Here is a 26,127-nt window from a genome sequence, read left to right on the forward strand (position 1 = left end):
TTGTGTGAGTTTTGGGCAAAAGTTGTAGGAGTTGTAGCAAAAACAGAGTTTTGAAGAAAACGCAAAATGACGGAAAATGTATTTGGCAGAAATGGTTGGGGCCTTTATGCATTTCATTGTTATGGTTGTGTGTACTATTTTAGATTACACAATTGGTAGAAACAAATAAATAATATAAATTAGGCTGGTCCTGAACCAGGCCCTAAACAAAATGTTTACTTTGTTAGTGGGTTGGGTCAGCCCTGTAAATTTGGTGTCAAACATAGTGTCAAAAAACTGAAAACAAGGCAATGTGGCAGCGATTCAGCAATAACTTTATTTTTTGGCCTACAAAGGCATAGCAATTGAAGGACTTTGCAAATGACTTTTGGTGAGAACCAATCAGTATGCTGCGCGGAGTGGCAAACCCCAGCTGGCAAGGAAAGATTGAGAGCTTGTATTCTCTGCCTTTTCATAATATTTTCAGGCCATGTGACAGATGATATGCAGGTTTATGAAATATTTAGTAGGCTATTTTCTCAGAAACTAGCTTCAATCCAGTCTAAAAGACAATACTGACAAAACATTAACACTATTATTTTCACAGTCAAGCTATTAATAACAATTACAGCTATACATTCAATTTAAAAGAAATTCAGGGTTAAAATTACATGAGTTATTGAATCACATTTGTCCAGTTCAAGTTGTATTTGGATTTCTCATTAATAAATTATCACTGAGCTGAGAACGGAATGCACAATTGTTCACAGGAGTTGAGTTTACAAGGGGGTTGCAGTTTCCAGGGTTCTTAATGGCTTAAATAGCTGCTCTACAAGCTCACAACAGTCACATTAAAACAATTTCCCAAAAGGAAATGCACGTATTCAGTCTGACCAGAAGCAGGGATAGAAAATATCCCCGCTGGCGAAAGAAATGAACCCATTAAGACCTGAAGCCGATTCTACAAAATGTCTTTTTCATGTCAAGGACCCCCAAAATTATACGCTTTTGGCCGCAGACCCCCCTCTCAAAACATGCTGTTCCAGGGACCCCCAGAAGCAAAGATTTCAGTTAAAAATGTTCGCTTTAAAAGAATATAAATATATTAATTTGTATAAATTTTCTCGATTTTTCTAGCAGATCTACAAGCTCGTAGCGCGGCACTCGGTGCCGCGCTATGAGCTTGTAGATCTGCTATTTTTGAATAGCCAAAGTGTAAAATAAGCCTTTTTAGCTCAAATGAAAAAGTGACACAGATGCGTTCCAGGTCTTAATGGGTTAATGGCCAGTAGTGGGGGGATATCAAAATCAGAGGCGTGGACCCACCACAACCTAAAGCAAATCGAACCCTGGCTGTTCCTACTACGTGTGGTCATGTTTGCTTTGGTGTGTGCGTTCACTGGTCCAGGGTGTATCCTCCCAGCTCCAGGACACGTGGTCGTTGTCTGAGCTGGCCTCTTCAGCACCGTCACAGACGCTGTTGAAACCTGCGTGTGTGACATTAGAGTCACTGTCCTCTGCAGGATGTGGCAAATGACTCCCAGCTCCCTTTTCAGCTGCACCGTCTGCATCATTCAGGGAGTCCAGCAGATCAGAAATATCAGGGATATCCCATGCGTCGTCCACATCCTCTGCCTCCAGCACCTCTCCCTGTTCTCTGTCGTCTTTGGTGCCAGTCTCGCCGATTCCTGCTGAGCTACATTCAACGGTTTGCCTCTTGGCGACTTGCTCCTCGAGGCACTCGTCAGCGATGATGTCCCCTTTCCCTCCTGTTATCGTTACTGTCTGAGGAAGCCGACCGGAGGCCGAAGCTCCCGGTACTTCTCTGGTGGGCACGCCCACCGCCACCAAGATGGTGTCCATCTGACGCATGTAGTCCAAGTGTCCCTTCACCTGGGAAGCACACAGACAAACTTCTTGAGTCTTCTTGAAAAGGAGGGGATTTTTTATGTAACAAATGTGAATGTTTCTATTCAATTCTTTTTTTTAACAATTTCTACTTTCTATATGATTCTGCATGGCTTAACTTTTTGATATCACAGTTTATCCGTTTCAAAATGTTGTTCCCCATATATGTATAGTGCACCCCTCCCCCAATACCCATGGCAATCAGACATTCATTTGCAGATGATGATGTACATTTTTCATCTTCATCTGAGTGATTTGAATGAGCTTAAAGGTATCATGACATTCATTTTCACTTTTTTTATTTTCAATGTTTTATTTGGGGTTTTATGACCTCAATTACACCCAAAAAACCTGAACTTAGAACATTCAGTGGATTTTCTGTGGTCTGGGGTTTTCTGAATAATTAGGCTGAAAAGTAATCTGAGCTTGGCCCTTCGACAGTGAGGTCACAGTCGATTAATCCCGCCCACTCTCCTCCTCGCCCCTCCCCTCCCCTATCCTTTCCTTTGGGGGGGGCGGAGCAGAGGCGATGATTGACAGGCAAAATCCCTCACCAGCGACACCCGCAGGCAAAGATTTCTTTTTTCATTGCAGTTGAAAAGGCTTCAGAAATGTGAGAGAAAAACACCTGCCATTGATCACTGGAATGGAATTTTCACTTAAAACTTTTTGTACACTTTTGAAGGACCAGGACAAAGACTTTGAATGTGGTGTAAAAGTGAATGTCATTAAACCTTTAACCACTTTTAATCTGGTGAACCTGGTGATTGTCATTATCGGTGAATTTCTTTTAACAACATTCTAAAAAAAATGTTAAAGGCAAAAACTGCGGATCTACAAGCCTGCACGTATTGCTTCGTGACCCATTGTGAGTGTGTAGAGATAACTATTTCAGTATAAGTGCTTAATATCACCACAGTGGACTCTTGAGACAAATGTACAGTTCCTGCTTTTAACAGAGGATAGAGTACAAAACCACATGCAAAAAATAAGTCATACAGTATATTTCAAAATCTATAACAAGAGGCCAAAAATAAATATTTTAAAGAATACATTATGGCTTTGAAAAACATTCTGAAAATATATTTTCAGGGTCTAAAATGTATTTTCAAATCTATCGTACGTAGTACTGAAGAATGAAGCTTGAGCATGTTTTAAAAGAATGCATTGGGTACAGTTATGTTGTCACACAGGAACATGCAAACTGGCTCTCTGCACCCACCAATTAGTCACTGACCCCTAATTATTATGCAGATGCCAGCCTGCTAACAAACAAAAGTCCCCAACGCAATAGTCTGAATTATGTCTGCTTGACGCAATAGTGTAGCAGCCAGTGGCGTTTTTGTATTAAGTAGTAACCTCATGTTAGTCATCATGTTGATTCGTTTTCTATTCACATTAAACCAATTCTTAATTAAAAGCAAGCTCCCAATTTCCAGGGCACTCGTTCTCAAAAGGGTCTGTAACGAGTGGTGACTCACCACGGAGGAGAGATCCACATTGACGATGCGTCGGTCGTCTACGTTGACTGGCTGTAGCCCGGCGACAGAGAGCTGTGCAGCTGAGCTTCGGTACAAGAACCCCAGGAGCCAGTCTCCCCTGATAGATGATGAGAGATTAGGAAACATTACATCCATGTACGCATCACACACAATCTTTAAATATGTGGGACTGGGCTTTGGAGGTGACCACATCCTGTGCATCCTAGGGCTGGGGAATATAACAAATTCCCCAATATGAAAAATTCTATATTGCAATTTCATCTTCAACCACTTATGCCCTATATACTTCAACATATGACGAATAGGTAACATAACTGATCTACAAGCTCACAACGCGTCATGATGTGACACGTTGAGCTCTTTTTTTTTTTTAAAGATTAGCAAATGTGGATTTAAAAAAAAAATTGTTTTAGAAAGGTTTCATGCATCTTCTTTTCTATACATATATATATATATATATATATATATATATATATATATATATATATATATATATATATATATATATATATATATATATATATATATATATATATATATATATATATATATATTTTTTTTTTTTTTTTTTTTTTAAGGTTTCATGTGACATACCCAAACTAGGGACACCACACCAGGTTTAAAGTGGTTAAACAGTGTAATTAATAATTAACCAAAATCTATCTCATCTCCACCTTTCAGTTGCTCCACCTTTAACCTGTGTTATTCAGAAGTCTGATTTCAGTAAATAAAGACATGCATTGTAACTACCGTGTTGACATGACAAAATGGAACATAATTCTCATAACACTTTAAGTCATGTTGTCCAGCTCTAGTTAGATATTCCATGTCCATTATACAGTCGTTAAATTTTTTTTTATTCATTTGTATACTATATTCATGTTACAAAATGCTTAACACAATTAATACAATTAATAACAACATGCAATAACATAATCTCTTAATATTGAAGAGGCTTAAAATGAAGTTTCACAGGAGAATAAAATTAATCAGCATTATCAAAAAAAGAAAGAAAGAAAATGTCTAATGACGAGCTTTAAAAGACGATGCTTATTATGGTGGTATGGTTACTTAATATGAAATTATTACATTTCCTTACATGCTAAAAAGGGGAGATCCCTGACATTTTTACCTGCAGTAGCCGTTTACGATCTTGCCCGCCACTACTTTGGTTATTTTCTTCCAGGCCTTCTCGGAGCCTTCGACAGGAGCCCCCAACAGAACCACATCCTCCACTACACCTTCACTGCCTAAGAAACCAAACCACATGCCATCCACATTACAAATATGTCTGTACAAAACATACACATGAAATAAACAAATCCTCAGCCCTTAAACGCTCAATATATTACGCTTGTTATGTTTATGGCTGGAATAGTCGCAACAATATACTCTACCTAGGATTTAGTAGAAAACCACAGGGGTAGTTCAGTGGCTTGGGCTGATAAGATAATCATGACATGGGAACAGGGAGTTAATTAATCTCAAAGCAATCATTTCTAAGCATCCTTTGCAACCTGAGCACCTCAGATCTCAAGGGGAATTATTATCGCACTGTGCAAAAGGTGCACGGTGTAAGCACAGGTGTTATTAAACATGTTCCAGTTTAAAAGCACATTTCCATTGAGGGATTTCTATATTGTTTTGTGAAAATTACACAAAAATTGTACTTAAAAAAATGTAAATAGAGAAACCAATAGAGACCCTGTGACCCTTGAGGGACCATGTAGTTGTAACTCAGGTCCGTTTTATAGAGGGTTTAAGTGGTTAAATGAACACTCATGGTTTTACTGTGAAGTGGACTAGTGGACAAACCTTTCTCATTGGCAAGCTCCTGCAAGCAGAAGTAGATGACCCTGGCTCCCAGGCTGAAGCCTATGAGACTGACTGGACGCTTCCCCTTGAAGTGCACAGAGATGGAGGCAATCAAACAGATGTAGCGCTTTGATCAACAGCCTACATTTTGCCCTCCTGCTATTCGCTCCACATGCGGTCCCGAAAACCACTCCTCTCAAAGCCAAGTGGCGTCATTTCACCAGCCACACTTTCAACTCGTTTCATGATCCTACGCTGGAAATTGAAAGACTCGTGTCATCCGAGTCCAAAGAGTGAGGTCATCGGTGTTGGACGTTTAGTTTTCCCCCGTTTCCCCCATGGACCACAGACCAAGAACTACAGACCGATATTAAAGGGAGACTTTGCCAGTTCATAACCTCAATCCCACTGTTCTGATGTGAGATTATAATACTGTAGATCCATATGTGGGGACACATATGTGGGTCGCGGACCAATACTTATGGGTCTTATGGGCTTTTTTTCGTTTCCTACCAAAACATTTTTATAATATATATATATATATATATATATATAAAAACTATTTCATAAACAAAATAAAAAAATCGAATGAGTTCCATATTCCATAAATAAATGTAAGAAACCTTTAAGACGCACTAGTGAAAATAGCAGATCCACAAGCTTGCAATGCGGTGCAAAGTGGCGCATTGTGAGCTTGTAGATCTGCTTTTTTCACTAGTTTGGGACATGGGAAACCAAGTGCGCAATGTTAGTGGTATAACAACTTAACAGTGGTGTTACCTGATGCCGGCTTCTGAGAACGTGGGCCAGGTGTTTGCCCACCTCTGCAGAGCGGCTGAGACAAACAGACCAGGGGTTGTCGATGACACTGGCTGCTGCCAGCAATGACGCCGGCCATGTCAAAGCCGTAACGATGCCTTACCGGGGAACAAGGACAGACAATGATTCAGACACAGATTGTTAAGACAGAGAGGGACAATGGCTAGATAAGATAGCTGGGATTGATTGACAGACTATAACTATCCTACACTCAATAGTGACAACCTATGAAACTGCTTGCGTTTGCACAAGGAATGGCTTTTCAAATCCAATGCCCCATTATCGTATCCAGCGCCGTACACGCATATTCATATTATCACATAAACATGTATAAAAGGTGAGATTTCCCTCCTGCTGAGTGCTTAAAACTACTTAAAGGTAGGGTAAGTGATTTACTTTGGTTAAAATAAGTGTTAAATAGCTCTATATTCTGATAGTACTTATTGCTATAGAGTGTTTGTTCAGTAAAATGAGTCTCCAATGTCTCTACAGCTCTTTATTAAACATAAAATGCATTTTCAGTGCTCTCTCCTGATTGGCTTACATTTTGTCACCTACCTGAAAATTTACTATATTCTGTTTACTAAAGAGCTGGAGAGACCCCTGTGACCGAACAAACGCTCTGTAGCAATGATTACTATCAGAATATAGTACTTTAACCTTTTTAACAAAACAAACAAATACCTAAAAATATCACTTACCTTACCTTTAAGACTTAAGACCTATAAAATAGGAATGCCAGAGGGCTAATGTGGTTGATTGGTTTCTGTTAATAGGCCAGTCCTACCTGATAGGATGGTGTATTTCAGGGCTTCCTGGGCCATCATGCTGACGAAGCCGTCCAGCACGGAGGTCATGACGGATCCCAGGTCTCTGAGGAAGCGGGACTCCCACACCAGGCAGTACTGCTCACCACTATCCAGGCTGCACCACGGGGCCTGGAACGAGTCTAGAAGGGGTTTGGCGGCGGGTTTGGCGAGAGACAGGTGGGTGAGGGGATTCGAGATTCAAGTTGTTTATTGTTACATCTTGCCTACGAGTACATAAGAGTAAAATTATTTTGTTCTGGTTCCTCAGACATTGTAGCAATAGTCAGAGAGCGAGAGGGAAAGAAAGAGAGAGAGAGAGAGACAGGCAGGCAGCTCAGAGAAAGTGAGTACCACTCCTACCTGAAGTGTTTTGTAGCGATTGTGTTTGAAGAGGACACTGTGCACTGTGCTTGAGAGCAGTTTTATATATTGCTGAGGTAAACTGGCTGCTACATAGCCATTATATATAAGTGGTTTGTTTGCAGAAAAGCAGCGTGAACCTCTTTTCTGGAATTAGTGAAGTGTGTGGACAAACGTTGCTGATGTCTAAAGATAAACTTTTGTGTATGCAACATATTATTCACTTGTGCAAAAGTTATATATTATTGCTGTCGGGCAGAAACCTTGTATCTATATTGAATCTTATTTTTTTCATAAATTAATGCCCTATTTTATACTTCATCATATGAAGTATGATGATGAAGCTACTTTTGCAAAATATGTCGTGGCAAAAGTAGCAAAAATACCTAATCTACAAGCTCACAGCGCATTGCTGTGCGACGCGTTGTGAGCATGTAGACCTGCTATTTTTGCAATCTTTGAAAACAAAAACACTAGAGCTTAGCTGACTGAATAACAACTACATTGGTACAATACAAGGTTTACCCCCGACAGCAACGATATGAAATGCAGTATAATCCATAATGCCATTATGTGTGATCGTCGTAAGCCGGCGCTTACTGTATTTGCCGCTGCAGAGCCAGCCAGTCACTGCTATGGTGAGGTGAAGGTGCTTCCCAGAACTCAGGGGCAGGAACTCAAATTCCTCTATCGCTCCCACACACTTATTCATCTTATAGCCTGGGGAGAGAAAGATCTGACAGATAAGAAGGTAAGATCTATAGACAGTGCTCATGCTTTCTTTTCATATGAACAACCCATCCTAGACATGTATAATCCTACCAGTCAATCCGGCTCCTGCAGCTCCAAACATGGAAGCCATGATGGCGATGCCAGTGGCAGAGCCCAAAGCGGCAGCCCCTCCTGCCCCTAGCACCGCACCGGCCCCTGCTGCCACCAGAGGTGCTGCCAGTCCACCTGTCACTCCTGACACGGGCACAGGGAATCACAATTATGCACACAAATTGATCTTTTTGATTGATGAACATTTTTAATGAATCAGTGCAATATGAGTTTGCATTAGTAAAGGCCGGCGGTAGGTATCATGTCGCAATTAACAATTAAATTCATACCGTATGAACTGATTTGTTAAGAGTCTATGACCTGCTGTAATGAAACCAGTTGGGTATTGCTGAAAAGCTTAAGTCCAGTTTTTTGTAAATTGTCTTTCGTGATATTCCGCAATTTGAGTGCTGAAATTTCGACTAACGAGCTAAGATGGAAAGCCTGTTTAAGCAGAAATATATATGACGCTTTGAGCTTCATGCAATACCTCTTGTCAACCAATAGTGGTAACTGCCTCATTTGTGTAATCGTTCCCAATTTCAACAAATGTCTTGTCGTTACTTTTAAGGGTAACAGGATAGGTGGGCACTAGGGACATTTTGTCCAAAATGTAAAAAAATAAGTTAAGTAAAGTATACATGATTAGAATATGCTTACATATTCTGCAATGAAGGTCTAATATGTCTACAATTGCTACAAATCTGTACATCCAGTCATTTTGGGGCATAAACAAGAAGTTGAAGGATACAATTAAGTCTGATAATGATGTGGCCTACTGTGCATGTTCACATCATGTATACTTACTTAAATTTTTCAAATATTCTTTTTTATAGCCAATCATTGAGGTGCCCAGATGTCTCTAGTGCCCACCTATCCTGTATCCTTTGACTACCCACTTACATGCCGGCCTAACAAACACTTACCGATTACAGTACCGCCCCCCACGGTGGCGAGGCCGATGAGGAGGTAGCGTCGTAACCTTCGTCCTCTCTCCCTCTTCAGCCTCCGAGATGAGTCCTCTCTAACCGACGCAGAGCAAAACAAAACATGGGAATGCACTGGTCAAATGGATTGCTTCAAGTAATAGATGAGTGTTTTGGATGCAAGCATAAGACATGTTAAAGAGTTTAGACACTTTTAAGAGTTTGAGCTTTACCTTTTTGTTTTAGTCAAACATCAGGCTGAACAAAAAAGCACTGGCAAACGTTTAGAGGATAGTAGGATGATAAACTCACATAAATAAGGCTTCACAGCACAAGTCAGAACAAAGTGATGCAAACTAGTGGCTCGGTGTGAAATTTGGGTGTCATTCAGGCTGTGACAGAGCTGCTGTGACACTGTGTTCTGTGACAAAATCCGGCAACATGCAAAAGCATCTCAACATCAACAGACAAACTTACTGTAGAAGTCGGTCCAGAATGTGAGCAGTTTAACATGAAGAGACATAATATTAAATGATCAATGCAAAGAACATCACTATCTTTCATGTGCAGAAACACTCAATGCCAAAGCCTTCCTCAGTATCATGGTCAGTATCATGTCAGCATCATGGTCAGTATCATGGTCAGTATCATGTCAGCATCATGGTCAGTATCATGCCAGCATCATGGTCAGTATCATGGTCAGTATCATGTCAGCATCATGGTCAGTATCATGTCAGCATCATGGTCAGTATCATGTCAGTATTATGTCAGCATCATGGTCAGTATCATGTCAGCATCATGGTCAGTATCATGTCAGCATCATGGTCAGTATCATGTCAGTATCATGGTCAGTATCATGTCAGCATCATGGTCAGTATTATGTCAGCATCATGGTCAGTATCCTGTCAGCATCATGGTCAGTATTATGTCAGTATCATGTCAGTATCATGGTCAGTATTATGTCAGCATCATGGTCAGTATCCTGTCAGCATCATGGTCAGTATTATGTCAGTATCATGTCAGTATCATGGTCAGTATCATGGTCAGTTCCTCACTTTCTTAACACTTGTTTGCCACCCACATTCCTCAACTATAAAGGCCCCATCCATCCATGCATCCATGCATTCATCCATTACTTACTCGCTCTCCTCCACTGCCTCCCTGAGTCTCTCGCCCAGGGTCTCCTCAAAGTCCTCCAGTTGCTGGGGAGACACTCGTAGCAGACAGCTGACGTGTCGGATGAGAACCCTGGCTCTGGCATCGTACTGACCTGAGCACACATCACAGCACCACAATGATTTATTGGTCATAGTACAATTACAATGGTTTTACATCAAAGACAAAAATATGCATTCATAACACGTGATTCTTACCGTCTTTGACAGAAAAAGACACCAGGTCCTGTAACAGAAAATAAAAGTAATTGAAGCGCATTTTGCATTTTTTTAATATACAATACAAAAATCTGCATTCTTTTGTTTTCTTACAGGCAAGGCAAATTGGACTGTATAACCTGAGTCATTTACAATTTTGGTATTTATGTCAGAAATATATGTGATGAAAGATACAAGGTTTTTGCCCGACAGCAACAATACAGTATATGTATATGTATGTATATATATGTATCTAGGCATTATCCTGTAGGGCTGTATGTGTGAATGCAAATGTCTAACACAGTACGACTTGAAATGCAACAGACTTGACGCTTGCCAACTCCCTTGAGTTAAGTCGGCACCTCTAGGGTGGTAAATTAAACTTCCTGGTGCTGAGAGTCTGATAATAATCTCTAAATTATACTACTAGCATATCTCTAAATAGCCAACAAGCAGATATTGGGGGACACAAGGATAATATAATAAGTGCTAGGAGATGAGGTGGAGTTTGACTTGGAAGAGGTGGCTTTTCAGACTGTGCTGGAAGATTGGGGAGATGGGGAATGAATCTGTAGTGCTGACTGATGGATGGGGGTCATTCCACAGCTTGTTAGCCAGTTTAATTTTGTAATTAAGGGTTAGATGGTAGTTAACCCATTTAACCCGGGAAAGCATCTGTGTCATTTTTAATAGCAGATATACAAGCTCACAGCGCGTCACTTCGTGCCGCGCTGTGGGCTTGTAGATCTGCTATTTTGAAAGATTTTGAACATTTTTGCAAATCTTTGAATGTACATATATATTTTTAAAGCGAACATTTTTTAAACTCAAATCTTTCCTTCTGGGCGTCCTTGGTATACAAATATTTTGTGATGGTGGTCCACGGCCAAATACATATAATTTTAGGGGTCCTTGACATGAAAAGGTTTGAGCACCACTGGCATAGCAACATACATTTTTCAGAAAACTGTTAAGGATTTAGAAGACATTTGTAGAATCGGCCTCTGGTCTTAATGGGTTAAGAAAAAATTACAAGTCATATCGCCCAGTGCTAGTGTGAACTACCTGTGCGACTGGCGTGGCCCCAGCAGCCAGCAGCGGCTCAGCCTGGAGGATGGAGTAGAAGGTATCAGAACCCTCACAGCCCAGGCCCGACAGAAAGGCCCCCATGACAGGCATGACGGACTCATCCAGGCCCAGCCAGTTCACCAAGCCCTCCAGGTACTGTTCACGAAATGCTCTGGACAAACCACAGCACAATACACTTTTTTTTGTTACATCAAAATACTACATATTTAGTCTTCATGCATCCATTACCTGCTGTATAACTACAGTCGGTAGGGCGGCACACGTGGTGTAAAGTAACTAAGTACATGTACTCAAGTACTGTATTTTGAGGTATTTTACTTTCTTCAGTATATACAATTTTCAATACTTTTACTTCTACTACCACTACATCTCAGAGGAAAATATTGTACTTTTACTCAACTACAATTATATGAAAACTTTAGTTACTAGCTACTGTACTTTGTAGATTTGGATTATTATTACAAAACACACTAACCACTTCAGCCCTTTTTATATTCGGCCATTTGAAAATAGCAGATCTACAAGCTCGCGATGCGACACATTGTGAGCTTGTAGATCAGTTATTTTCGAAAGATTTTGTATACATTTGGAACTCATAAAATAGGACATTCTGCACAATGAGTACTTTTAATTCTGGTACTTTAAGTATATTTTGATGCCGAAACTTTTGTACTTTTACTCAAGTACATTTTGAATATGGGACTTCTATTTGTAACAGAGCGTATCTACATTGCAGTATTGATACTTTTACTAAAGTAAAACATGTGAGTTCTTCTTCCATCACTGGGCGGCACTCCTGATAAGTTACCTGTTTTCAGGCCCACCAAACAGCTGACCCAAGGAAACGGCACACATTGCAGCATAAGCAAAACGCCCTGATTCTGTCAGCTGTCTTCCAATGATCGCCTTCTGGCTGGGCTGCAATCCCGACCCTCCGGGGTCTGATGAGACAAAGCACATACTGTAGGTTTGAACCAGGTTTGAATGGAAGCAGAATTTGTGTCACCACTAGACTGCCCCTTCTCATCCTCCGTTAACAATTTGATATATAAGTAATATGTGAACAACGCCCTGAAAAAGCTACACTTCATGAGACAGTTTTCATATTTATAGCCATTGATAACATGTGGGGCAAAAAATAAAAGCACTTTATGGGTTTTGGGGGCTATTTGTCACTGTACATTTTGCACATAACATGAAATGTGTCCTCTGCATTTAACTACCCTAAACTGTTAGGAGCTGTGGGGATTTGGGGAAGTGACATTATTTAAATACCCTGGGGGCACAAACAGTAGACTGGCGCCTATGACACAATTACACAATTAGGCAAACCAAACCAGCGACCCTCTGATTAGCAGACAGCTTTACTCATTCAGCTCCGGCTGCCCCAAACTCGTTTAATACAGCTCATACAGTTCAGTCCGGATGTGTTGAACAGAATGTACAGTACAGTAGAGCACCGCAGGCTGCAGCATGTACTGTACAGATGCTATGCCAAAATGTGTGACTACAGGGGTCAGTTGCTGTAAATAATACAGTCAGTGCATATACATAATTGTAATAATAATAATAATAATAATAACAACTTTATTTATATAGCACTTTTCAAAACATGAGTTACAAAGTGCTGAACAGCAGTTGGAGCATTAAATATATAAGTACAGTAAAATAAAACAAACGTTTACAATAAAAAGCATAAGGGAATAATAGAGTTAATAATATTAACAAGTAAGCTAATTCTGACAAGCAATAAAAAACACATTAAGCAAACTAAAAGGAGACCAAAAGAACTTTGGTCTCATTGCCCACATCAACAAACAAACAAACAAACAAACAGATACAGACATACGCAATACAATTATGGCAAATGAGGTGATCTAGGGGAAGGCTTTCCTGAACAGATGTGTTTTCAGAAGTGATTTAAAAGATGCCACAGAATAATATACTGTATAATAATACATACTGTATGTTATAATATGTCTGTATGTATGTCCTGGAAGTAGGACCCATACACGCAGCACCAACCATCAATGCACCTCAAAACGTGATATGATTATTAATGTAGGGCTATTAGCTTAGATTTTCTTACCATAGCCTATACTACTTGTTGTAATTCTTAATTATTTGTGTTGTTGTTATTGTTGTTGTTGTTGTTGTTGTTGTTGATGCTACAGTGTTGAGGAGCCAAATCCAAAGAATCTTACTCTTGTGTACTGGTACTACTGATGAGATGTACTGTAACAAATACGAATCTTGAATAACTTCTAAGAACTTTCTACTACAGCATTACATAAACAAAAATGTTTAGTACTAATTATACAGAATGTCCCATTTCACAATTTTTTTAAATGTATAAAATGCATAAAAATCGATGCAAAGTACATGTACTTAGTTACTTTACACCACTGGTTAATACTGCTATACTGGATAGATCCAGTAGCAGAACAGCTGCCTGGCAGACAGTTATAACTCAGCAGTTACAAGCCAGTCATCTAAAACCGCCAAAACCGCCAATACCTGGAGTGGAGTTTCTTTCCGTGTTTGTCTCTTTCTCCTCCATATTGTCGCTGGTTTCTGGTTTGTCAACACTACTGCTGCTACAAACACACAGTGTGAACTTTGTTTGCAACTTCGTCATGACGTGTACGTCTGCTGCTGTTGAGGAACAGAGCTGTGTTCAAGACTGCAAAACCAAACCTTTACTAGAGCCTCGGCTCGTGTACACTCTATATTCCACAGTACGACGGTGTCGCTCGCCAAAAAGACCCTGATCTGCAGGTCAGCTTGTTGTAGATCAGTTCTTTTTGTATAAAATTGGGTCGAAATCCAGCGTTTTATCGAGCACTGCTGCCAAATTAGTGCTGTAGTGCCATCATTGTCCAGCAGGTGTGAGTGTAACATTTAGTCATTTTGATTCACACTGACTCTTTCCCGCTGTCGTGCATCATGTCCTGTATTTAAAATAGCCTAGTTTCCTTAGCTGGGTCAATATAAGCTACTTCCTTTCTGCAAGGTATTTTGAGACCTACAGCAGTTGTGATGTCGACATGACTGAAATGAAATAATGATGACTGATCATGCTTTTATAAACATTAACCACCCCAGATGGTTAATGTTTTTTTTGCAGAAAATAGCAGATCTACAAGCTCTCAACGTGACGCGTTGAGAGCTTGTGGATTGGCTATTTTTTGCTAAAATTGTTAATGTAGAGCAGTAGTTCTCAAACTTTTTGGTGCCAAGGACCCCCAAATTGATATATATTTGGCCACGGACCCCCCCATCTGACACACAGGTCACACACACACACACACACACACACACACACACACACACACACACACACACACACACACACACACACACATACACACACACTTTGAGAACCACAGAGAGTGAAAGCAGGAAAGACACAGTATATAAGCCCTGAGGGACTCCGGTCAACCATATAGGGTTCAAGTGGTTAAAATATTATTTACTATAAGTGTCCATTTGAACACTGTCATCATGGTAGGCAATACCTGTCTATTTGTATGGTTATCTCTGTCCTCAACACATGTCCTCTCCTCTCCTCCTTCCAGATGATATATGAGGCTGAGCCCGACAGGTCGCCCACCCCAACCACCCCAGGTAATGTATAACAAACTGATTCATTCAAGGTCATCACGATGGGGGGACACACACTAAAATGCTTACAATTCTTTTGGTCTCAATGGCCATGAGAATTTAACAGAAAGTTCAAGAGAGAGTGAGTCAGATGAACAAACACATCAAAGCAAGGCCACAGAAAGGGTGTTGTTTGACGAGATTCTAAGTTAATCCTGCTTTTGGTTGGCTTGAGTAACCTATAAAATAGAACAAGTGGGAAACGTGGTGCAAAGCACGTTTCCGACTTTGCCAGGGGTTATTATCACACTCAAAACGTTTTCAGGTTTCAGTACGCCTACCCAGCATTGAATGATGTCAGTCAGCTATGATGTGAGCAGCAGTATTGTGACATCAGGCATATCCATATTTGGACATAATCAAGGCATCCATATTGGCATAAAACCGTAACAATGTTGATTTGTGCTGTCAGCAGGGATCTCCATTTATGGGCATAATCAGGACACACACACACACACACACACACACACACACACACACACACACCCGCCACAGACGCAAACTTTAACTTTATATTGTAGAGCTAATATAATATAACATAATATGATATAATATAATATAATGGTTCTAGAAACAAGAATGTCCTCATGGATGTAACACTTTCAGCTGCATCCTCCTTATCCACTAACGTTTATTAAGTTTATTGTGTTTCATGAGCTCTACTTGTGTCTGCCGAACAACATGTGTGCATTTTTGTATCTGTACTGTACTGCACGGCCATGAGATCACATCACATCAAGCACGCACATTATGATTCAATCAGCAGCGCGTCTCTGTATACTGTATGTTGTAACCATGACAATCACTTGTTTCTCTCTGTTTTTACGACACTTCTCTTGAGTTCCCAAAATCTCTTTTTCTCTCTCTTTCTCACACTTTTTGTTGTTTGACCCCCAACTACCACCTCGAATGTTGATTTCACAATCAACAATGCTGGCTATTGAAAGTTATATAGACCGGCAGAATTAAAGGGTTGATTCGAGTTGACAAGAGATGTGCATGGAAAAAAGCATTAAGAAAGGACTAATCAACTACTACAGTCTTGGTCGACTAAGACCGAATCGACGATTAATCAACTACAGTATGAGCTGACAGCCCTAAGATGATCCACTTTAACCCTGTCGTTCCAATTTTGGGCATGTCATCGATTGATTGATTAATTGAATACTTTATTAATAGTTTGCAAATAGTACAGTGGTACGTTTAAATACAATGGTGCTAAAAGGATAACACAAAAAGCCCTGAGGGCTTATTTCCATTGTGGTCCTGTGTATTCAATTCATAGAGCAAACATAAAGTAGGTGAAAATAATCTAAAAACAAAAAATCGAAAAAGGTTTGTGGTTAAGCGGTTAACACTGAGGATTTGACTTTGTTCTTCACCATTCGCTGGCCTACAGTATGCCCCCCATGCCATCTTCCGGACGACATTCTGTACAATCACAAGACAACAATCCAGAGAGGAGACAGGAAAAGTGTGGGGGTGGATTAAACTCCCACCGGGCTTCATGAGCTGGACTGTTAATACAACCAGGGTACTTAATCAAAATAATATCCTGGATGTGTCATGGAGGAATCTCCCAGTCTACGTGCTGTGCTGTTTCTGTCTCCCTCAGCAAGGTATCCTGTTTATCCTGCCTCTTTGCGGCCTCTCGTGTGTCATAAACACTCCGTTTTATGTACGGAAACAGATACACAGTGTATTTGATAATGATACACAGTGTATCTTGTCAACGTTCTATTATCGACCATTAACAGTTATTTACATGGTAATAAATATTAAATTCATCGTCATTGATCACGTGTAGTGTGTAGACTTGTGGTTGGTTATACCATTTACATACCTTGTCTGTTTGTCAAAGCTTGTGATCAGGGAAATATAAAAAACTTTGAACTCTATTTTTAACCACTTCTGACTTTGAAAGCACTGGACATTGAAAATGGTTAGGGTTAGACAATCACACAAGGTATTCCCCTGTTGTCCAATGCAAAATATTCCATCTAAATATTTGTAGACCTGTGTGTAGTTACTCTGTAAGGGCAAGTCTTTGCTTAGATTTCTCTGGAGTTATACAAAGCAAAGCCAGTCGTCTGGTAAACATCAAGTCTCCATGACTGCTGGAGACACTCTCCCCAAAGTCCAGTCTTTACTGAGTAGACATTCAAGCATCTCAATACAAAAAAATACAAAAAATGTAAATCTCAATACAAAAAAGTGGGGTCAGATTCTATAGCGTGGAGAAAAGTGGCAATGAAAAAATAGCATGTATAACTTGAGGAGGCAAATACAATATTTATTACTTTGATTTATGGACTGGAACGCAACACAACAACATAGTTGGATGACTTTAGATGATTGACCAAAAAACATATTGTGTTGCAACAGTTTAATGAGGCCAGAGATGAACAACATGTGTGACCTCCTTTCATTTTTCATTTTGCACTATTTATTAGATTTATCATTTCACTATTGGTATTAATCCTTGTTCTGAATAGGTTATGAAATACAGACATTTGAGACCACCTTCCTAACAGAAGCAGCAGCAGTCTGCTCAGTCTTAGCCATCGATCACCCCGGGGCTAAAACGCCCCTTCCCCTTGTACCTTGGCTGTGTCACCCAACCCGACACTGCATGTGTGTGTTCAAGTCCCACAATGGATTACTCATTGAGAGCAGACAGGTAGACAGCCGGAGCTCACAGCAGGCAAGTTCAAACACATTCCCCCCTAGTGCCATATCACTAACAGACAATGTCAGGTTCATTCTCACTTTGACTTCTGTCACTTTGACAAGAGGCTGGTTGAGTGAAAATTTGTCAGATTGGAATGTCTGACCTTCTTGGCTCTGGGGAGTGTGTGTGTGTGTGTGTGTGTGTGTGTGTGTGTGTGTGTGTGTGTGTGTGTGTGTGTGTGTGTGTGTGTGTGTGTGTGTGTGGGTGTGCGTGTGCGTGTGCGTGCGTGTTGTGTTTTAAAGTGTAGGATGCTAGGATTCAGCAGGAAGGAAAATTGTGTGCATGTGAATCCATGGGTGTGGGTGTGGGTTTGCTCTTGAGTGCACGGAAGCGAAAGGCCCAGTTAGGAATGAGTGGAGGGTGGATCAGGATGAGGGCGCTAACAGGCTGAGCTGCGAGGCTTTCATCTGCCTGTCAAGAAGAACCAGATAGCAGCATCTGGTATCCCAACAGATGCAGGTTACTACTTTACTTCTGTCATGTTGTTACTGCACATACACAGACACATAGACAGTGCTGGGGAAGCATACCAACCTTCAGGAATGAGAAAGGGGTACACAGCGGAGCGCAAACATCCGCCGGGCCGGGTGATCTACCCAGGGCTGTATAAGAGGCTAAATGTAACGTTGCAGGCATGATGAGCAGACAGTGGGGCATTGTGCCAACCTATGCCTACTGCATAGGCATATGTTTTGATAATGTGTTTTTAAATTGGGTCTTGTAATATTGGAGCGTATAGCTGTCGGCCTTTAAGAACCGGCATTGTTTGAGTATAAGGAACCGCAAAGAGCTACAGAGTGGCAGAATTAATGCAACTGTAGTGGCAACATTGGATAGCGAAAATTATATTATTGCATGTTACAATAGCAATGTTCTTCACAGCATGATCAAGTATACCCAGAAGGCACGCCCCAGAAATAATACTGATGCAGTATCGTTACCCCCGTCTCTCTCCCTTTCTGTCTCTATACCCGTGCACACGTCATTATCACGACTCCCAAGATTATGTGCACCTAATTTGGTGAAGATTGAATACCAAAGAAATCATGTTTCTTTCACATTTTGTGGAACCCCTTATAGGTCGAAGTGTAATTGCTTTCGGTTCTGCATTGTTTAGAAGCACCATTCTATATTATTCAAACATGGGATAGATAGGACGATGCGTTCAAGATTTTCTCTGTAAAGTAAGCCCCTTTCACAAACGTTAGAAGCCATCGGTATGAAATATCAAAAATCAGTATCATATATCATTTGTAGCAATTTGTGTGAGTTATGGAAAAGATATGTAGGAGTAGCAAAAAGTGTGTTTTGAAGAAAATGTTAACCTAGTTAGGCTGAAATGGCCTGTATGGGGAGTTGCACCATGAACTAGTTATCGGCCAAAATATAAAGCTGTCTGGTTTAGCACGGCTCTGAGGCCGATTTGTAAAATATACGGGAGAGTGACTTCCTTCCCCTACTGGCAGCGTGCACAAGAAAGCTGGAACTGATTGGTCAGCCTCTGGCAGTTTGCGAGATCAGCTCTGTACACATGCACGCACGCTCACAGAGACAAGGACAAAAGCAAAACATCAGACTTTTTACCTGGTGGGAATAAGAACAGTGGAATGAGGTGAGCTTAAATAGAGCACCAAATTGGCTAGCCACAAATTGGCTAGTGTGATGTCACAGATGACTTCACACATACTGTACATGTCACAGATACATAACCCACATAGTGATGTGTGCGCGTAAACCTCTGGAGTATATCTGTCTGAGGTAGCTTGCAAGCTGTGCAGTCAGATGTCAGATGACACACAAATAGATGAAAACATATTTTATTTAGAATGTAAATGCATGTGTGAATTTTTAATTTGATCTTGGCATTCAGTCTCTACTGGATTTTGCCCTCGTGCTCAGCACATTAAAAGACATCCGCAAACGGCATAGATAGATAGATAGACAGACAAATAGATAGACAGATAGACAGACAGACAGATAGATAGATAGATAGACAGATTGATTGATTGATTGATTGATTGATTGATTGATTGATTGATTGATTGATTGACAGTTTAATTGATAGATTAATTGATTGACCTCTTTTAATCCAGTGAGAGAAATCCAGTTGTCATAGCAGCCCACCACAGTAGGAAACACAGGACACATACAGATAGATAGGAGTAGAGATACACCTACACTGATCAATCCCGTCTCACACAGGCTGGAGGAGGGAAGGTATTAAATACTCCAGTCACCTTTTGATTGTTTAACAGAACTTAGTAACGTTATGTATTGAGTTGTGTCAAAACGGCGGTGCTATCGAACAGCAACGTTATTATTCCAGACTGTTCGAGAGGATCTACATGTACTAGCCCCTGAATTTTCTCAGAATGGATAATCCGGATCCTGAAGAAGACCCGTGCGCCCAGTCAGCAGGGGTTCAGATGAGGAGGAGCAGCTTCCAGATCACCAGTGTGACTCCGGCTCAGACTTCCGTAAGCACCAACAACAGCACTTTGGAGGACACAGAGACCTATGATGACCTGGATGAATCCCACACCTCTGAAATCCTGGATGTGTCCAACAACATGGCCGGGAGGCTATCTGACCCAGGTGTGGACCCAGGTCTGGCCCCAACCCCTGTATCGTCAACTTCATCCCAGCCCAGCCCGGCTCCCACTACTACCAGCACCACCAGCTCTCGCTTCAGGAGGGTGAAGCTGGAGACCTTCAAGAGGAGAAGATGGACATGTTCTGAGTTCTACGACAAGGTGGAGACCATGCCTTCTGTCCCTACATCTTTGTTGTCGGAGACTACATGTCCTTCTGGCCTGAGGCCAGGGGAAAGCGTGATGCAGTTTACTCCCGAGACCTTTTTGGTGGGTTCAGAAAGGGAGAGCACTGGTGGGAGCTCTGTGAGTAGCACCACCAGCATGTTGAGCCATTATACAGACAGTGTGTGCAGTGGCCAGGCTGCAGAGACCATAGAGCCCAAGCAGTCCCACGATTATGCCCCACCTCAGGGCTGTCAAGCACCCCTTGCTAGTAGCCTAAATATGGGAGTGTCCCACAGCCTGCCTCACGTTCACCCACAGGATCTCACCCATTCACAGCTGAACATCACCATGGCCCCATCGGCTCCTGGAAGCATTCACCACCAGCCTGTCTCGAGGACAGACAACCAGACCACCGTGGGCCACCCTCTGCCTGGTGTTGCCCAGGAGGTGGCGAGTCCACCCCCAGACTCCACCCAGTACCTTGTGGGGATTCAGCAACAGCAACAGACGGCCTGCACTTCTCTGCCCCAGCAGCCCTTTGCCAGCTCTCAGGCCCAGGTGCAGGTGACACCTCCCGAGTACACGCTTTTTCACCCAGGAGTCCCCCAGCCTCCTGCTGCGGGATTGACACCTGCTGGCCCTGCCAACGGAGCTGGCCACGTTATAGCAGTTCCTCAGCAGCAGGCTGTGACCTCACAGCAGCCACAGGTCCTTCAGGTTCATGCCCAGCAGAGCTCTCTTCAGGCCACCACTTCCACCATGGCCCCTCAGATGGGGGTAGAGGGTCTCAACCAACAACCCCCGAGCCACACTGTCACTCTGGATCAGCAACAGTCACTCCCAGCCCAAGCCCAAGTCCAGTCTGGGCCAGTCCACCAGGTAGTAGAATCCTCTGTGCCTCCTTCTAACACGCAGAGTGATCCGCAGCCCCAAGCCCTCAATGGGGAGCATGGTGGCGGGACATCCTCTCAATCTGTTCAGTCTGCTCAGATCCAGCCACCCCATGTGAGCTTGACCCACGACTTCACGAGTGCCCAAGTCCAGGCTCAGACAGCCCAGGCCCTCTATGCCAACCTGCCTAACTTCACCACCACTCAGTTGGAGGATGCCCAGCGTCTTCTCCTCCAGCACCAATCGGCCTTGTTGGGGCTCCCTGCCTCTGGGGTTGGTGCCAATGGAACTGAGATAAGCGCTACCGCGGTTGGTACTTCCTCAGTTGGGTTCCTCAACACTGCCAACGGAGAGGATGACAGCTCGCCAGGAGCCAGCGTTGTGGCCATAGACAACAAGATTGAGCAGGCAATGGACTTGGTGAAGAGCCATCTGATGTATGCGGTGCGTGAGGAGGTGGAGGTACTGAAGGAGCAGATCAAGGAGTTGATTGAGCGTAACTCTAAGCTGGAGCAGGAGAACACCCTCCTGAAGACCATGGCCAGCCCCGAGCAGATGGCTCAGTTCAAGGCCAAGGTCCAAACCAGCTCCCCCCCGGCTACGGCTGGGCCCCAGGGCGATGCCACAGTGGCAGCCCTGCTGCCCCCACCCGTCGCGCATGATTCGGATGCCTCGACGGATGCCTCGACGGAGAATTCCCACACGCCTGCAGACACTGAGCAGCCCGAACACCAAGATCAAATATAATATTCACACCATTATCAATATAATGTTTTTATATCTATTCATTAGTTATCTGACTGAAATTATGCGTAGCTTGTTAGCTAGTTCAGGCAGATATACTTGAAAACAGCTGACCAATTTGGCACTGTATTTAAGCCCACCTCATTCCACCCTTGCTGTGCCCAATCTCACTGCAAGTTTGCATGCCAAGAAACGCATATGAACCGCCAGTGACAGCAAGAAGCACTACAGTGGAATGGTGATCTTAAATAGACCATCAAATTGGTCAGCTGCTTATTACAGTTGCATTATGCGTGTACATAACCTAGTGATGACCATGCATGTAAACCACTTGAGTGTATCTGCCTGAACTAGCTGCACAAGCAAAGCATCATTTCAGTCCGATAACTCACAAATAGTTTGTAAAACATTGTGAATATCAATGGTCTTGGATTTCAGGCTTATTCGATACATAATTATTACTCCCTGCTCAGCACATTAGAAGACAACCTTTAAGACTAGGGAGATATATCACAAAATCCCCAATCCCCTGGATTCCCTGGATCATGACGCAAGTTCCCATATAGGCCACGCCCATTTACGCCTAACTAGATTGACCAACATTTAGCATTTTCTTCAGAACATACCTTTTGCTACTTTACTACAGATTTTGTCGAAAACTCACAAATTGCTACACATTATCTTTGGAGTCATGTGATAAACATGTATCATATAGATGTTTGATATACCGATTGGCTATAATTGGCTGCCCCTCCCAATGTTGTAGGAGGGGCCTATGTTACAAAGAAATGCCCAACATCTTGAATGCATCATCCGATCGACCCCATAGATCCATTAGACCCATTAGGGGGCACCACAAACACTACAAATGTCACTGTTTGTTGCAGAAACATGTTTTTTTTTCTCTCTGTCTTCACCAAATTAGGTACACATGATCTCAGGAGACATGTGACAATGGGCGTCAAACATCTTTTAGATATTCCATTCTGTTTGCCTGTAATTGGCTTCCAAAATGTTTCCCCATTTGTAAAGTGCGACGTGGCAGGAATCAAGCTGTCTATAAGAGGGGTCTATCTGTCTGTGTGTGTGCCGGAGATCATCTCGCAAACCGCTGGATTGATCAGCTCCAAATGTCTTGTGCCCACTACCAGTAGACCACATTTTTTTCCATATATGTTTTAAACCCTTTGAGATGCTTAACTTTAATTTCATAATGCATCGTGCTTAACAATGACCCACAGCTGTTCTAAAATCATCATAAACCACGGCCTCATTTGGCTTATTACTTTATTCTATTATACGCAGGCTAGCGTGTATGTAAATGTCTGAAGTGACTGATTTGGTAATTGTGTTCAAGGGGCTTTGGAAACAGAATTTACACGGATGTTGTGTACACTGTCCTTTTATTGGTGTCCTCCTGTTTGATGAGCGGCTTACAGGAGAGGCGGGTCGACCGACTGACGGCTTTGATAGGTTGCCAGCCTGTCCCCCCCTCTCAACCTGCCCTAACAGATTCCACTGCGGATGCGCTTATAATTACAACATGTCTTTAACCTCCAGACATACCACAAAAGTGACTTCAGCTACCTTTTGTGTGCACTCGCACCTGCGGGCTATGGTGATGTGTGTACATGAGCTGGCATATGTGTGTGTGTGGTTTGTGTTCGTGTGTGTGCATGTGTGTGGTGGTGCACACTCGCATCAGTGTGTACTGTACATGTGAAGACTTGCGTATGTGTTGCACGCCTGTGTTTGTGTTACTAAGGGTGGAAGACAGCTGTAACAGGGAGAGGGGATGTGTGTGCGTGTGCATGTGCGTGCGCGTGCGTGTGCGCGTGCGTGCGTGTGTGCGTGCGTGTGTGCGTGCGTATGTGTGTGCGTATGTGTGTGTGTATGTATGTGTGTGTGTGGGTGGTATGAGCTGTAAAGGGCCATGAAATCGTGAAATGGAGAATCCAGCTGCTTTGCACCATGGCCAATGTGCACAGCGTGCACTGGGGATCACAGCTGAGGAGGACAGCGGAGACAGACAAATCAATAGACTTGTTTTGATTAACAATATTATATTATATATATGACGAATAGCAATTTACAAGCTCACAAACACATCACGATGCAACAAGTTGAGAGCTTGCAGTTATGCTATATTTTTACAATTTTTGAATTAAAAAAATAAATAAAACTGCCTATAATGGCTTGCCCAAAATTGGGATGCCAGTGGTTAAGTGTTTAACAAAAAGATTGTTGGGAAGAAAAGTTCAGTATTGGAGAATAGAAAATATAGATGCACCAGTGTGTGTTTGTGTTCGTGTGTGTGTGTGTGTGTGTGTGTGTGTGTGTGTGTGTGTGTGTGTGTGTGTGTGTGTGTGTGTGTGTGTGTGTGTGTGTGTGTGTGTGTGTGTGTGTGTGTGTGTGTGTGTGACTGTGTGTGTGTGTGTGTGTGTGTGTGTGTGTGTGTGTGTGTGTGTGTGTGTGTGTGTGTGTGTGTGGGGTATCAGTTACATTCAACCAACGCCTGTTTCCGACACTGTACAATCCAGAGTGTTCATTTAGCTCAGAATGTACTAAATGAACCCGACTGTGCCAGAGTCAAACCAGAGCTTGAAGAACCCACAGTGCCATCGGTGAGTCATTCCCGGTGGCCTTTCTCTTGTGGTTTACTGAGCAAGTGGGCTTTTAGTATTTCTCGGTTTTAAGAGTCATGCAAGGGTTCTTTTGAGGACTTTTGGACAGAAGTCAGTCAATTCATACAGGAAGGGGACCTTTGGCAGCCAAATGGATCTCTTTTTACATCGCTGCAAGTCATTGGCGCACAAGTCATTGGCGCACAAGTAAAGCATTCCTCTAGAACAGTTCCTGCATTGTGTCAACTGTTCACCGAGATATTGAAAGATCTGTCCTAAAAATTTACAAGCTATATCATTAGGCTACTTGTGTTAATTGTGTGTGACCCTTTTTCACTGACTACTGAATTAATTGAAATACTCACAGCATGTGAGTTGGATGTACCTGCCACCCAGACCAGATCTTATTACCAAGTAAAATCCTGCACAACTTGCAATGATCAGTTCACCTTTACCTTTACTGTTGTATGATGGTGTTAGGTACCGAAACCTGCAGACCTACGAGCTCACAATGCCTCGCGGATGCGACGCATTGTGACCTTGTTTAGGTGTGTGTGCCACCGCCATATGGCGAAGTATAAATGAGGCTTAAGCCTGAAAGATGCGTTTATTTATCCTCTAAATCCTCTAAATCTAAAGACAGCCCCCATGCTATTACTTGCCACAATAAGGCCATTCATTGTCTGAGCAGCAGAGAATAAACTACCATCAGCCTGTGCTCGCAAACCCAGAGGCTGTGACATTTCACCATGGAAAGTTGCAGTGTGCAGCATAATGGGTGTTGGCCCCACCGATGCGGAGAATCCATGCAGATTATTGCAAAACAGATGTTTCAACTGGTGAGAGAGGGATCAACTGTAGCTGTGTTGCTCGTGCACTCCTACACAGTGAGCAGATGTGTGTGCCTTTCAAGCAAAGTTAAATATATACTTTGCTTCATTTATCTGTGAAAGTGTGATCCCAGGTTTAACTGAACAGTTGGCTGTGTTTAATGTTACTTGTCATATTTGTTTCAGAAACACTACAGACAGAATGTCGCCCCCCCCCCCCCCAAAAAAAAGGGGGGAAAAAATATATATATAAGGCGATGTCTTGCTCTTTGCCAATCATTTTGTGTTCTGAAATATAAACAACAAAACAATAAAAACACAGTACCATTTGTCTGTACATTCCATCTCTCAGTTTGTCGTTACTGAATGCTAACTTGTTAACACCTCAGCAGAATGCAGGAAACTGTAAAAACTGTAAATGTCTTTACAGGCTGTGTGTAACCACACAGTGAAACCGACGGGTCCATTCGGTTCCATTTTGTA

The 26,127-nt window shown here is 42.2% G+C and overlaps 1 protein-coding gene across 1 annotated transcript; it reads right to left on the minus strand.

Moving 5' to 3' along the window:
- Positions 1 to 293: 293 nt before the first annotated feature.
- Positions 294 to 14,033, minus strand: tmco4 (transmembrane and coiled-coil domains 4). Its single transcript, XM_080444892.1, has 14 exons — positions 13,920 to 14,033; positions 12,211 to 12,343; positions 11,379 to 11,553; positions 10,314 to 10,341; positions 10,081 to 10,210; positions 8,941 to 9,038; positions 8,015 to 8,158; positions 7,793 to 7,912; positions 6,811 to 6,972; positions 5,985 to 6,121; positions 5,205 to 5,289; positions 4,522 to 4,639; positions 3,369 to 3,486; positions 294 to 1,872 (listed from the first exon to the last, which is right to left on the minus strand). The coding sequence occupies exons 1-14, from the start codon at positions 13,960 to 13,962 to the stop codon at positions 1,342 to 1,344; spliced, it is 2,022 nt and encodes a 673-aa protein (XP_080301018.1). The 5' UTR covers positions 13,963 to 14,033; the 3' UTR covers positions 294 to 1,341.
- Positions 14,034 to 26,127: the final 12,094 nt, after the last annotated feature.

The sequence above is a fragment of the Gymnoscopelus braueri genome, assembly GCF_963280865.1.
Source record: "Gymnoscopelus braueri genome assembly, chromosome: 12".
NCBI classification, from domain to species: domain Eukaryota; kingdom Metazoa; phylum Chordata; class Actinopteri; order Myctophiformes; family Myctophidae; genus Gymnoscopelus; species Gymnoscopelus braueri.

Excerpts from the sequence above, each read along its gene's own strand:
- tmco4 (XM_080444892.1), bottom strand. The coding sequence starts at position 13,962 with ATGGAGGAGAAAGAGACAAACACGGAAAGAAACTCCACTCCAG. Across the intron at positions 10,342-11,378 it reads GGGCCACGCCAGTCGCACAG|GACCTGGTGTCTTTTTCTGT; the intron begins GTAGTTCACACT and ends TTTCTGTTACAG. Across the intron at positions 6,122-6,810 it reads GAAATACACCATCCTATCAG|GCATCGTTACGGCTTTGACA; the intron begins GTAGGACTGGCC and ends TTCCCCGGTAAG.